Here is a 15168-nt window from a genome sequence, read left to right as displayed (position 1 = left end):
GAAATATTCTTTAATTCAATTCCAGATGTTCTCGCTCGATTTTGTTATTCAGAAATGTCCCGAGGTAAACTTTCCCTTGAATTAAAGCATTTGGGGATACCTATTACCTTTGCAACCAAATATCTTCAAATTACGTCTACATATGCATGAACCTTCAAGACGTAATTTTCAGCCGCAAATTAATTTTTCATCCGTTTTACATCTGAAAGGCAAAATTAAATGGCATCAATTTACATTACAGGAACATTTCGTAGATTTATACTTAGGCCTATTCTCGTCTTAGAGAAACCACGTTTTACATTGGTGGTATTTATGGCACCTTTTCTCTCAATTCTTTTTGCGTCATGAAAACCGTCAGCAAAACAAAACGGTTGCTGCCAACAACTCGCAATAGATAATTTACGTTACCGCAACGTATCATGCTTCTTTTTACACAGCGCCCTCTTGTGATATGTACACGGGTAATGCCTCTGTACGTTAATCTTATTCATAAAAATAAATTATTGAGTCACATTTAGTTTCTGTCTAGACTATGAGACTATATAGTACTGGCATGAACTGCCTATATACGCTGACACGTGTTCACGCAAAGGCATCAAGAGTAATAGAATTAATGAAGTATTTCTACTCATTATTTACAATGTGAATTAATGTGAATATTATATACAATATCTGAAAAAAGATTGTTTTTAACATAGAAATGAATGAAAGACTCGCCATCGCAGTACTTGTCACGTGTTCAGCTTGCAGAATAACTTAAAGCACGTGATCACATTTTCACAATTGCCAACATTGGATCAGCTGGCATACTTCACAAGTTCACATAAATAAATGGAGAAATATATTTAATAAATACATATAGTTGTTAATCATGTATATTAATTCTGGCTCGATATCGTAACGCTTTGGCGTCTTCAGGACTGAAGTTGTTATATCTTGCAGTAGTTATTTAGTAAAGTCATATCAACCGTTTCTTAAGGCAATTCCGTATCTCTCTTTAAGACAGATATTCAACGTTCTGTATTTTCTTAATTTTCTTAATTTATATAATTGCAAAAAAATTATAATAAACATTCCTTCAAGTAGGCCTTAGTATATTTTTTCCTAAATTTATTCGTCCCGTTTCAACGGATTCTGGGATACTTGCAACATTAACAATAATCATACGCGACGTCTAAGTTTAACAGTGATTCACAAAATAGCACAAACGCCTTGAATTGACGGCTAATACTTTAAAAACGGCACCAAATGCAACACTTATTTCTTTCATGTACTGTGACAGAGAAAATTGAACAAACACATTTAAACACACTTCGGAATGCTGATAATAAGTTATGCTGATAACTTAGCGAAGGCCTCGAAAACTTTCTGTAACATTTTACACTTTAAGGCCATTTTTCCAAACTTACTCGCCAATCACATCTAATAAAATTAATTTCAAGGCACATGCCTTCCTGATACCCCCTTTAGTCTTAACTTTCCTCTCCATTTTATTTTATATCAAGCAGTTCTCTCAGTCTGTTTTTTTTCTTCTTTTTCAGTTGCATTTCTGTTAGAAGCTGGCGATATGCCAAGCGGGCTAAAAGTGAACGAAGACACTTTTTGAGGGATATCCTAAACGGGTACAAAACGTTTTACATACAAATTATTATCTACTTTATGCGAAGAGTACAGTGCTGACTTATTAAATAACCGCTTTCAAAACAGTGAAGAAAAGTTAAATAATACTCTTTAAATTCCAAAGACTGAAATTAGGGACTAGACGTTTTCGAGTGAAATTCACTCTCATTTTCGATTGAACCACTTCAGTCGAAGCTTGATTGAAAACTCGATCTTTACGATTCAAGAAATTTCACTCTTAAACGTCTAGTCCATAGTTTCCGACTGTGGGAGTGAATCTTCACTCGAATGGAGTGAAATTTCACTCTTCGGAATTTAGAGAGTACATCTGTCAAATTGGTATGCTTTGGGTTTTTTTCAGGTTTTCTGTGTCTTCCAACGAGTAGGATTTTTCCAATGCAATGTTCTAACCAACTTTACTTTTTTTTTCAAAATGGCAAAATAATGGACGGAAAAGTCAAAAGATCTTTGGAACCATACTTTTATTCATTATTTGGTGCGTCAACTTCCGGATATATTCAGATGTAACTTCGTATAACCTTTTTAATACTACAGGTATATGGCACTCAGACAGGTGTAAGACCTCTTTAATTTACTTTCTTGACAACACAATGACTTGATAGGCAGCTGCCTTCAAGCCAGGTAGATCGAAACCTCTGGGTAGTCGCTGGTCATTCAACCATCGGTCAGCCTTAGCGGCAAGCAGCTCCCATTCATTAAAGAAAGAAGAACAATTGTGTTCCAGCCAGGTAAGGGACAGGACAGTAGCCCAGAGTCTATTCTCTAAGACTTCTCCAACTGAGTCATCTGATCCCAGACGTTTACTCCCAGGACTGCTGTTACTACAGACATCACTCTTCCCCACGTTACTCTCAGTTAACGATGACTCAAGGCGCGTAGAGTAGGTCATGGTAAGTGCACCCAGAACGGATTCATCAGGAGATGAGAAGCATGACCTCACGGTCTGGTATCCACTGTCGGACTGCGGCAAAGTAGTTGCGGTTTTTACTCCCTCAACGGGGCTCTCGACTATTTTGATCAGCATCTCATCTTCGTCTTTATCCTTGTCCTGACTGGTGTAGGCATCATCGGTGTCTACGTTGCTGGGACTGGATGCTCCTCCTTTGGTGGTTGTCTCCACATCGGCTTCGAAGACGCTCTCCTCGTCACCAGCCGGGATGCAGAGAGGAGATGCCTTCTTCAGCTTCTCCATCAGGATGTCCAAGGCTTCTGCTAACTCCTGGTCTAGTTCCCAGGATCCATTAGACAGTTGTAGGTTGACCAACGCATGCAGCTCCACAGTCTCCATGCTGAGGGTTCTTCCACCTCCTTCCATCATATCCACTGCGCGGAAGAGAGGCCTCTTGGACGGCATCGTGCTGAGTCTGTTGCTAAGCTTGATTAGACGGGTTGCTAGTTGCCATGGTTTCGGCTTACTGATGTTGATGTTTGAGAAAGATCCAGAAAACGACCCTGATAAATAACATAAAAAGATGGAGTACGTGAAATGGTCAGCGTTGTCTTATTACAAGAAACAGAGTTGTCTTAAAAAAATCACCAGTCAATCCGGAGTCATTATTCATCTATGTTACTTGATTGTCATAGTTCACCATGTGTTACCTGTTACCTTACAACTGACCTACCATGTGACTTTGTTATTGATTGACTTGATTTCAACAGTCACAAAGTATTTAATTGTTGCATTCAATTTGTAGCTTCTTAGTACACATTCAAGATTTGTTTTCAGCGACCGTTTAACTCACATTCAGGGACGTCATGAGATGACCAGGTAGGGCTATTGGTTCCGGCGTGTGGTAGATCCAAGGAATGAGAGGCGGAGTACGGCTGAGATTGAGACTGACTAGAACTCATCGAGTCAGATCGACCTGGAAAAAAATTAAACAAAAGGTAAGAATAACGACAACCTACATTACATGGACCTTAATTTAAGCAATGATGATCTAGGATGCATTGGGATTTGCAGGAACCTTCCAAGAGGCTGGAACATTCGAAGCAGGAAATTGAAGTTTAAAAAATGCGAGGAAATCTAACTCTGAGTAGTCCGAGTTAGTTTAGTCATATAGTGCAAGGCTGGTGGGAAATTACTAGAACTGAACGTCGACCGAAAGATATAATAATTACGCTAGGTCTTAGCTCTGGTGACTAACGAATTAGCAAGCAGGTGCATGTCCAAACATCTCAGTTGAACTGAAATCATTTCACTTAAACACTCGTAAACCAGCAGGTCTTAGCATCTTTGTAAACATCTTAGTTTGCTTAAAATCGAAAAAAGGATACCAACTTTTACATTTGAAATATTGTGCCGTGTGCCTACCATTTAACTTAACTGTAATGATTGAAGTTTGAATAAATACCAAGAGCAAAACGTGAGAAAACTGACACAAAAATTGAGGATGTCAAAGGATTGACAATCACCTAATCCTGATGAGAAGGCATCCTCCTCCGAGTCAGTAAAGGACGTTGATATCCGTCGGCCTAATCCTTTGCTGTAACCAAAGCGGATGGATCGTTTACCGACGGGCTTGGAGATTCGCGGCGTAGGCTGGATCACCTGAGAACAGGAAATATTAAAATAGTCGGGAAATGTACTCCAATGTCCTCGATTACACCTGTCATTTTAAATATACAAGTTTGGCTAATTGCGATACCAAAACCTTTCGAAGACTTGTGATTTCCTTTGAGTTGAAGACTTTATTAATAATGATGCAATCACCTACCCATAAAAGTGTTATTCAAGTGAACCCAAGTTTTTCAAGGTTAATGGCGTTATTTAGTAACTCTTTAAACGGCCAATCTAATCTCTTTTTCCTGTATGGGTGATGATAAATGTTTTGATATCTCTTATTGAAAGGATTGAAAGTATTTCAAGGTTCTTAGTTCTTAAAGTTGCCGGCCTTAACTAGCCGCTTTAATCTCTAGTTACCTATATGGGCGATGGTAAAGATTTTCATATCTCCATTTGAAATGAATGATAGTATGGCAAGGTTCTAAGTTCTTAGATTTTGTAGACCGTAACTATTCGCTTTAATCTCTAGTTACCTGTATGGGCGATGGTAAATGTTTTCATATCTCCATTTGAAATGAATGATAGTATTTCAAGGTTCTAAGTTCTTAGATTTGCAGACCGTAGCTTATCGCTTTCATCTCAAGTTACCTGTATGGGTGATGGTAACGGTTCTAATGTTTCTTGATCAACAGAGACGAATGCCGTGTGACGACAGATAACATTAGCTGCTTGAGACACCTCCAACATCTTGGTACGAGTTTTAGTCAGTTCTTCGGCTGTCGCGTCAGAGAAACTCCGCTTGTCACCTAAAGTTGACCAAGGATCGACAAACATAAAACAGGTGTTTAGTACAAGTCTACGGGCGTCTGTTGACGTGTACAATTTGAAAGCGAGTAAAATGTTAAATTCTTCAGAACCAAATAGTTTCTAACGAAAAAAAAACACAATTCTATTTATATGGATTTGTTTCTCAATAACGTGTCGTATATATCGTACCTTGTAATTTGGAAGAAAAAAAACTTGTATTGTTAAATGGAAAAAGGTAATATATTTTTAGCAAGGAAATGGATTCCAATGTTGGTGCAATGTTTACGAATTTATCTTTAATTTTAATGATTTTAGGGTTGAATTGACTCATAACAAAATTGTGTTGGGCGTGTATTTGTGTAAAGAAAGACACGTGTCTGACCATTTTCATGTCCAAGACGCCTGGAGAACGCGTCAAAATCTTGCAACAAACGCTTTGCCGCCAATTGATGTATAGTCTCTTCCCAGACGTCTTCCTCGCCGCACGGTCCAACCCATTCACCTCGCACCAGCGTTGATATGTCGAACGGGACGTCGCAGCATATTGGACGACCGCAGAAGAGGCCAGACACAGTGACGCCACATTTCCCTGTTCGTGTTGTCATGTCAACCTGTAATGTGTTATTAAATGGAAAACAAATAAAAGTAAAATAACTTCAATGAAAAAAAAATCACTCAATCGCAGACTTATCGCTATGCAAAACAAGTGAGTTTTATCTTCCTGAAACCGCTACTTATTGCCAAAATTGAAATTAAGTGTTATTTGCATTTAGACAGAAAATGATGCTTTCTTTACCAAATTTCCGTCGTCTAGTACCACAGCGTCACTCAGCGACATCTGAACGTCCTGATCGAACAGTTCCTCCCCGTCACCAGACTCCATGAAGTTATCCCAAGCTGGGCTGGACGGCTCGAAGTCGAAACTAGTCGTGCTTCCGCCCTCAGTTCTCACGACGGGCGAGAATTTGCGAGCTCTGGCTGAGAGTGGGTGGAGCTGTGACTCGGATTGTCTGCGCTCATTGTTCGCTTCCAGGCGCGTCAGAATCGCCTGGACAGCAACAGGGTCGGCCACGCCCCCAAAGCGATTATCCGGAACAGACACTGTGCGATTCCGCTTGGCAGCGAGTTCCAAATAGCGCTTTTGAGCCTTTGGGTAAAACAAGTTGCAAGCACAATCAATATACTTTTGTTTGTCAAAGATAAAACACGATATCAGGTCAATCACAAGTCAAATCACAAGTCAGGTCAACGGTTACGGGAAGCGAAGAACAAGAACAAGAACAAGCTTTAGATAGCTTAATCTTAGGAACTTAGGTAGAATAAGAAATTACACAAACGGTTTCACGGGGTTAAACCTCGAGTAACTGCATGAGTTTTGCATTTTCCCCACATTTGCGATTGACTATAGATCGACTCGTGATTGACTCGTGATCGACTCGTGACTAACTTGTGACTGACTTTTGGCTGACTTGACTGACTCGTAACTCCCCTGCGACTGACTTTGATTGATTTATGACACGACATGTGATTGACTCGTGTCTGATTTATGACTGACTAATTGTGTTCCGACTTGTGACCCGACGTGTGAATCACCTGCGACTGACCGGTTAACCAACTCATAATCATCGAGAGTGATTGACTTGTGATTGAATGTGACCGACTCGTTATTGACTTGTGACATGGTACAGTCCTGGGATCAAGAATAGGAAGGTGTTATTGTACTTACTGTTTGGCCGACATTAGACAGTTTTCTTCGAGGGCTATGCTCAACCGACGAAGGCAAAGCAACATCATTCTCTTCAATCATAGAAGGCGTGGGATGGGTAAGGCCGTTGGATTGACTTTTGGGCGGCAAGACTTCTTGATTTACAGCCGTAGCGTCGTCTGTGAAAATATGGAAAAAAATAAGATAATGTTAAGAAGCATTTCAAGTAGCTTCCGAGTACTTGCTCTTAGTGTTCACCCCTTAAGAGACCTTGGCGTCGACGTTTTTGAAATTCGTTTATAAGAATACAATTTCTCGGTGGTGAAAGTCCAATGACAACATGGAGGATATTCAGCTGAAGAGATGTGTGGATTCATCATGAGAATGGCTGACTCTTACAGCGGCAGTATGGTTTGCAGCGGAACCAGAGGTATCTGAAGAGGGTAAGGCCGCGTTCGAGTCTCGGTATTCTAAAGTCATTTCTTGGTCTACAACATTAAAACTACAAGTGGGCACATGCCGACAACAGGCGCAATCGTAGCTCATGAAGCGCGCTTCGGACAGTGCTTATCGAGTGACGTCACCAAGGGTACAACATATCACAAACCATGTTTGTAGCATGTAAAATAAGACATTCTCACCTTGTTCCTGGCTTCCACTTGTTGACTTGGGTCTAGTCGGTGACGAAGCATCCTCCTCAGCTTTCTCATTACTTGATCCTCTGGACAGAGCCTTCTCCACGAAGGGATTCTTCCGTGCCGTCTTGAGAAGCACCGAGGCCAGCGTGCTATGCATGCGGACGGTATCGCACAGGAGACCGTAGACCACCAGCGGTTCGCCCTGGAAGATCGGTGGGTGGACTGTGGGAGACTGAAGCACTTCTACTCCGTACGGTAGCTTCCAATCCAGACGGATATCGCTGATACATGGCTGGAGGGCGTGCTTTAGGGTACTTAGCACCTGATCGGGGGAAAAAAGTGACAAATTAGTATCCACCTTTTGAAACAAACTTAGGCCCTACAAATACTAGAAGAAAATTATTTCGCTTCAATTAAAATAGGTTTGTGTTCACGCGCAATTGATAAAAAAGAAGTACCCAGCAAATAACATTCGTAGGCGAAAAGGCGGGGTAGGAATAAAAAAAGAGAAGAGCTCTACTTCAGATGAAGTGTTGGATTTCAAAAAAACATACAAGACATCATAAAAGAAAAGGCCAAATACCTAAGGCGTTAACATTTCAGACATAGCAATACTGTAAGTCCTTGGAACATATCAAATTGAACGAAAAAAAATGGTAAAATCCAAGAGAACTTAGGAAGATTTGGTGTGTATTACATCATGCCGCTTATTCATCTCCCAACGCCTTAAATAAATGAAGTGTTTTTTTACTAACCTTTGGGCAAAATATCAAGGAACGAAAATTAGAAAACAAATGACGAATTTAAAATATACTTTTTATTCAGATTTTTCCAACCGTCTTTTCTCAAATGTCAACATGTAAGATAACGGGAAGTACCACTCCTCGGTTTCATCAATTAATGGCGGCCCTGCACTAGCCATGATATAAACAAAGCTGATAAGTAGCGCATCTCTACTTTGAGAGAGACGATCAAATTTCGCTGCATCGGAAGATGACAAATCATTTTTGTATGTATACAACACCGAAGCAGACTCGTTACTGCCACTAAATTCATTCCAGTTGAGTTGTTTTTCTTATCGCGTCCCTGAAAATCTCGAGGTCTGCGAGAAAACAAAACCCAGACAGCGCTACTGGATAGTTGCAGTTGCAGTCGGTCGGGGGAAAAGTCCGCATGGTTATTACATGCATGAAGTGATCGGGCGAGTATTGGCCTTTGGCGCCCTGGCTATTTTTATCATCGCACCTTTCTTGTTATTCACGCACCGTCAAAAACAGTAGTGAACCATTTCCAATGTGATTACACAACAGCCGTCGGGTGATGTTTAACATGTTGTGGGTCAGTTGTGTACAACACAAGTTCCTTTAAGGACTACAGTATATAGTCCTTATGAATTCAAATTGAGATGTTGCCCCCCCCCCAACGAAATAGAGTAATATCACAATATAATTTCAACGAAATGACGAAGAACACAAACACATAGACACACATCTACAAAAAATACAAACTATTAAAAAAAAATCACCACACCATGAACAGCAGATGAAGCAAAATCCGGATCTAACCAGTCTGAGCGGAATCGTGAAATATTCATGATAAGAACGACAAATCAGTTTACACGTATAATAGATCACTGTTCAGAATTGCTAAATGCCTTTCCAGGAATAATCCAAGGCTTCTCACATTGCAGAACAACTGGCCTAATACATCAGAGTCCCCATGGACAATTCTGACCTATCAAAAATTCCCAGCTATACAATCTGGATTTCCTTTTAAATAATTCAAAGTGAACTTTTACAAGAAAATAGCCGCCGCGCGATATGTCTTTGAATAATTTATCGATTTGGTATTGATACGGCTGTGCGATGCCACTCAGTTGTAATGAGAGATTAAAAGGCCATCTTGCGTACTATATGAAGCATGATATATCCTTAGGGAATTATTGTCCGCTTATTGCAATGCATTTGAGATGGAATGGTAAAGCTCTGGGTGATTGGTAAGCTGTGAGTCATCGCCTAAAGCAGACCCTGGATGAGGTAGAATGGACGACGCCATCTTGGAAACAATCGACAATCCTGAACGGTTTTCTAACCCTCTGTTTCGCCCCTGGCTTCGGGAGATTGTTAGCTATACCACTGGCTCGAGGGATTCCAGCTCAATGATTTTCATGTTCTGCTTTAAGAATATCAATCCGTTACAATCACCCCAATGTTTAAGAGTATTTCCTATTGGATGTTTTCATTATACATGTAGTGATTCTTGAGCCACAGGTGAAAGCCAAGTCGGAGACAAAGCAGAGTTGTCAACACAATTTTGAATTGCCGAGGTATTATTAAAAAGATGCTACACTCTTACCAATATCGTTCCGTGTCAAAGAAGCACAAAAGTGAATAACCTAAAAGTCGAATAACAGCTGTTTATTATGCAAGAGGTTCAATCGTTACCAAACTGCATAAGGTAAAAACTCAAAAATCATCTCTATAGAGGAATTTTGAATTGGTAGTGAAGTCGAGGGCCCGTCGAGTACTGTCTTTTGATGAGAGGATAAAAAAGGAAGAAGAAAGGTCCTCAATTCATACAGTGGCTTAGCACTGACAGCCTCAGTTTCTATGCTTATTTTTGGATGTCGTCTGTTGGGCAACAAATCTACATGACGGAAAAACCTACGTCACTTGCGAAACTAACCGGCACAACTAGGTTTATGACCACACGAATTGTGTTTTTTTATCAATGAGATAATAAACAAAAGCTGATGCTTCACCCCGGACCTAGATGCTGCCATTTAGTTAATGTTCATTATTGTAAATATATCTATGTTCGTGTATTGTCCATTTGAATATATAACATTATGTATCATCGTTTATGCAGCATCGAAATGAATGTATCTTTCTATAATCATTTCCCGCGGTTCGCAGTATAGCGGGAAGTCCTTTTTTTATAGAGATCTGAACGTTGGTCGTAATGTTTCTGGAGAAAATAATGAAGGCCTTTTCTAGCGTTTACTCCAAAGTAATAACTCGATTTCTAAAATATAGTTTAAAGAAAAAAATATTTTAAACAGAACAAGATGATTTAGCCATCATGATTTATTATCAAGGTGAAGTAGGAAAGCATTGATTGTTTTGGGCCACAGGTTTTCAGAGCATTTTTATCACTCATCTCTGTGTTTTTCCTGACGTCGCGTTTTCCGATGATGTGTTATCTTGCTACAACAAAATGTATTAAAGATGTGAGACTTGGTATTGTAAAAGATTTGTTAGTGGTTTAATGTGACCAACATTACAATGTAATCTTGTTATTTGAAGGGCAACATGCAGTCTTTGCCTTCAGTAATAAAGAGCGGAAGTACGCGGCGATCCAAGAGCTCTGCTATCGTCTAATGTAAATGATGAGTTTATAGTTGTGATTTATGTAATATGTAGATAAGACTTCTACAATAGTCAACACACACACACGCACCCAACCTGATTCCTGAAGAAGAGCAGTTTTACTGTCGCGAAACGTCGATTAAATCCACTCCAGCCAGCAATGCATTGGTTCTGTGTCACCCTCTCTTTTTTGCTAAGACTTATATACGTACACTGAGGTACTACTCTTTTGCATAGAAGCCACTCGAAGAACCAAATAGTAGTAGGGGAGGTGGGGGAACCGGAGCAAAATGGAAAAAATCTGCGGCAAGCCTGAGCACGCCGCTCTCGATTCTAAAAATAGTTGGGGAAAAATATAGGGGAATCCCCCGATCTCAAAAAAAAAAAATCTGACGCCGGGTGTGGGGGAGGAAAAAAAAAAAAAAAAAAAAAAAACTGACGCCGGGTGTGAGAGAAAAAAAAAAAAAAAAAAAAAATCTGACGCCGGGAGAGAGAGAGAGAGCAAAAAAAAAAAAAAAAAAAAAAAAAAAAAAAAATCTGACGTCGGGAGAGAGAGAGAGAGAGAGAGAAAAAAAAAAAAAATATCTGACGCTGGGAGAAAAAAAAAAAAAAAAAAAAAAAAAAAAAAAAAACAAATCTGACGCCGAGAGAGAGAGAGAAAAAACAAAAAAAATCTGTCATCGCTAAAATGAGGTGATGTCACCACCACGTGACCTTGAAAAATATGTGAGTCACCACCACGTGACCTTGAAACGTGTTGAGGCACGATAGAAATTTGGCGTAAACAACGCGACCTTGAAAAATATGTGAGTCACCACAACGTGACCTTGGGAATTTTTACTACAGTCAAGCTCTCATGGTTTATGAAATAATTGATCGCCCTCCAAAAAAAAAATGAGAAAAAAAATATTATATTTCTTATAATAAAATGGAGAGTAATATGTTCAGACCGACCGTCAAAGGATATTCTAAATGGAACAAAGCTACGCTGCGTGATTACGTGCAGCGGTATAATATACCGCACAATGAAAATGTTTCTCTTACTCGTAAAGTCTACATCGAGGGGATAAAAAATTATGAAAGTCAATTTAAAAACTTGAGGAAAAAGAAACTTTATGAGCTCAAACAGATTGTAGACGAACAAAATCTAGAATACGTACCGACGGGTTATAAAGGACGAGTTTTGAAAAAAGATTTACTCTCGGCGATTAAAACATACAGACAACCCGAATACTTTACAGAGTCAGCTTTTAGAGAAACGAGAAGGTTTAGAAATTACTACAGAAACTGGGAATTAAATCCCAGACTTTATAACCACGATTTAATCAAGTTTTTTGATTCGCACAAGGAACAAATAGTCAATAAAATCAAGTCTGAATTGAGAGAGCTCAGAGGTTTAAAAGTAGAGCTTGTATTAAAAATAAGGTATCGAAAAATCAAACCGGATGGTACAATCGAAACGATCGAAGCTATTCATTATAGCAAACCGAAAGCCGTTTTAAATCAAAGTCAAATAAAACAGGTTTTAAAAGAGGAGATCGAAGAGCTATTCAAAAAGGATGAAAGGTATACGAATCAAGGATCGGGTTGGGCAGTCGATACAATACTCGCGTTATACATCAACATCAACAGATATAATCCAGCGAGAGGTAGTTCTTACATAAACCTACCCGAACATCTTAAAATTAAACAGGCGATGATCAACGTACAAAACAAAGACAACGAGTGTTTGAGATGGTGTTTGAGATCTGCCTTGGGGTTATACACAGACAAAGTAAAAAATCAAATAAGAAATAATCCTAAATATAAAATCAACGAAAGCAGACCGTCGATTTACACCAAAGACGACGGACTCAGTTTTAAAGGCGTTGACTTTCCGACACCGGTCGATCAGATACCCAAGATAGAAAGACAAAATAATTTATCGATAAACGTATACGGTTATGAGGGTGAGATATATCCATTATACGTGTCTAAAAACTACGGGGCAAAAGAGATCGATCTGCTTTTGATTTCTAAAGGTGACAAGCATCACTATTGTTGGATAAAATATTTTACGAGGTTGATGTACGACGTTACAAAACATAAATGTAAGAAATATTTTTGTAGAAGATGTCTATGCCATTTTACCAATCAAAACAAATTGGACAGACATATCGCCGATTGTAAGGGTATAGATGCGCATCCATCAAAGATTGTATTTCCTATGGGTAAACCAAAATACATAGACGGACAACCGGGCGAAAGAGACGTACCGATATTAGAATTTAAAAACTATAGACACAAACAAAAAGCACCATTTGTCATTTATGCTGACTTTGAATCCATATTACAAACAACAACAACACCCACACAGACACTAACATCTAAACCTACTCACTCAGACAAAGAGACAAACACAAAAAAGATTAACGTTCACAAAGCTAGCGGTTATTCGCTAGTTGTCGTCCGATGCGACGGTAAAAATGTGTATCAAGAGACTTATAGAGGCAAAGACGCTTCAACTAGATTTATAACGACGTTGTTACAATTACAAAGCGATATTAATTGCATATTTGAAAAACCCCAAACCATGAAATTTAACGAGCGAGCTAAAGACCATCATGATAAAACAAACGCGTGTTGGATTTGTGAAAAACCAATTTATCCCAATTACTCGAGCAACTGTCAGTGCCAGAAACCCAGAGAACCCAAGACGATAAAACAAAAGAAAGAATATCAGTACAAAAATAGTAAGGGATTTATCGAGTCTAAATGTCTCGACTGCCAAAAGAGCATTAATAAATTTAGAAAGGTGAGAGATCACTGCCACGTCACTGGTAAATATAGAGGTGCCGCACACGCCTATTGTAACCTCAAACTACAAATTAAACCCGGTTGTACACCGATACCAGTCTTTTTTCACAATTTACAAAATTACGACGCGCATTTAATCATGCAGGGAATGACAGAATACGATAGTCAAACAGAAATACAAGTGATCGCTAAAAATTCAGAAAAGTATATTTCGTTCTCGATAGGAAATCTACGATTTTTAGACTCGTTTAGTTTTATGGCATCGTCGTTGGATAAATTAGTGAAAGCTTGCCCAAAAGAGTCGTTTCAGCTACTCAAAAAGCATTTTAAACATCCTGACTTGCTATTACAAAAAGGAATTTATCCCTACGAATATATGAACTCGTTTGATAAGTTTCAAGAGACCAGCCTACCACCCATCGGCAAGTTTTACAGCAGACTAAAAGACGAACATATATCGCAACAAGACTACGACAGAGCTCAACGCGTGTGGAACGAGTTTAATATACAAAATCTAGGAGAATATCACGATTTGTACGTGACGACCGATACGTTATTACTTGCAGGCGTATTTGAAAACTTTAGAAGAACGTGCATTACAAACTACGGGTTAGATCCAGCCAATTATTTTACCGCACCCGGATTGTCGTGGGATGCTCTATTAAAACACTCGGAAGTTAAACTCGAACTATTGCAAGACGTAGACAAACATTTATTTTTTGAAAAAGCAAAACGAGGAGGCATATCGAGCGTGGGTGGAATGAGACATCACAAAGCCAATAATCAATATCTCGATGACTACGATTCAAACAAACCCTCGAGTTATATCGCTTATCTGGATGCCAACAATCTGTACGGTTGGGCTATGAGTCAATATCTACCGTACAGCGATTTTAAATGGACACCCTCGAAACCGTTTACCGAAGAAAGAATATTAACGCTTAAGAAAACGTCCAACACCGGTTATTTTTTCGAAGTAGACCTCGATTACCCGCACGATCTACACGCAAAGCACAACGATTATCCCCTAGCGCCAGAAAACATCGTCATACCCCAAGCTTGGATGTCTGATTATCAAAATGACTTATTGGATACCGAACCTAGTAGCGACGTACAAAAATTAACGTGTACGCTTAATCCAAAACAAAAATACGTGTTGCACTACGTTACGTTGCAGTCATACCTCAATCTAGGTTTGAAATTAAAAAAGGTGCATCGCGTGTTAAAATTTAAACAAGCGCCTTGGATGAAATCTTACATCGATAAAAACACGCAACTCCGAACCAAAGCAACCTCTGATTTTGAGAAAGACTTTTTTAAACTGATGAATAACAGCGTGTTTGGTAAGACGATGGAAAACGTCAGAAACAGGATTGACGGTTACCTACTGAGAGACAATAACGAGAGCGATCAAGAAAAATACAAAAAAATAATTCAAAAACCGAGCTATAAAACAACAACGCCGTTTTCAGAATGTAACCTGTCGTTTGTCGAAACGTACAAGACTAAAACCTTGTTAAACAAACCCATTTACTGCGGAGTGAGCATCTTAGATCTCTCTAAGACGCTGATGTACGATTTTTATTACAACCGATTGAAAGACAAGTACGGAGATCAAATCAGGTTGATGTATACGGATACGGACAGTCTGTTGATTGTCGTTTACACGGATGACATATACAAAGACATGCAATCTCACGGGCAACA

At 39.2% G+C, this 15168-nt stretch overlaps 1 protein-coding gene across 1 annotated transcript in view; it reads right to left on the bottom strand.

Annotated features, from left to right (window-relative positions):
- Window positions 1-2084: 2084 nt before the first annotated feature.
- Window positions 2085-15168, bottom strand: part of LOC119744289 (von Willebrand factor A domain-containing protein 5B1-like) — a 52810-nt gene continuing 39726 nt past the window's right edge. Inside the window, exons 6-13 of the mRNA XM_038220159.1 lie at window positions 7301-7619; window positions 6681-6838; window positions 5751-6101; window positions 5337-5565; window positions 4796-4953; window positions 4057-4192; window positions 3384-3506; window positions 2085-3093 (exon numbers count right to left, since the gene is read on the bottom strand). Of these exons, the coding sequence (XP_038076087.1) occupies window positions 2213-3093; window positions 3384-3506; window positions 4057-4192; window positions 4796-4953; window positions 5337-5565; window positions 5751-6101; window positions 6681-6838; window positions 7301-7619 (2355 nt within the window). The 3' untranslated portion in view covers window positions 2085-2212. The remainder of the gene's footprint in view (window positions 3094-3383; window positions 3507-4056; window positions 4193-4795; window positions 4954-5336; window positions 5566-5750; window positions 6102-6680; window positions 6839-7300; window positions 7620-15168) is intronic.

This window comes from Patiria miniata, unplaced genomic scaffold (assembly GCF_015706575.1).
Source record: "Patiria miniata isolate m_02_andy unplaced genomic scaffold, ASM1570657v1 HiC_scaffold_7, whole genome shotgun sequence".
Classification (NCBI taxonomy): Eukaryota; Metazoa; Echinodermata; class Asteroidea; order Valvatida; family Asterinidae; genus Patiria; species Patiria miniata.
This window is presented reverse-complemented; position numbering and strand designations above follow the sequence as displayed.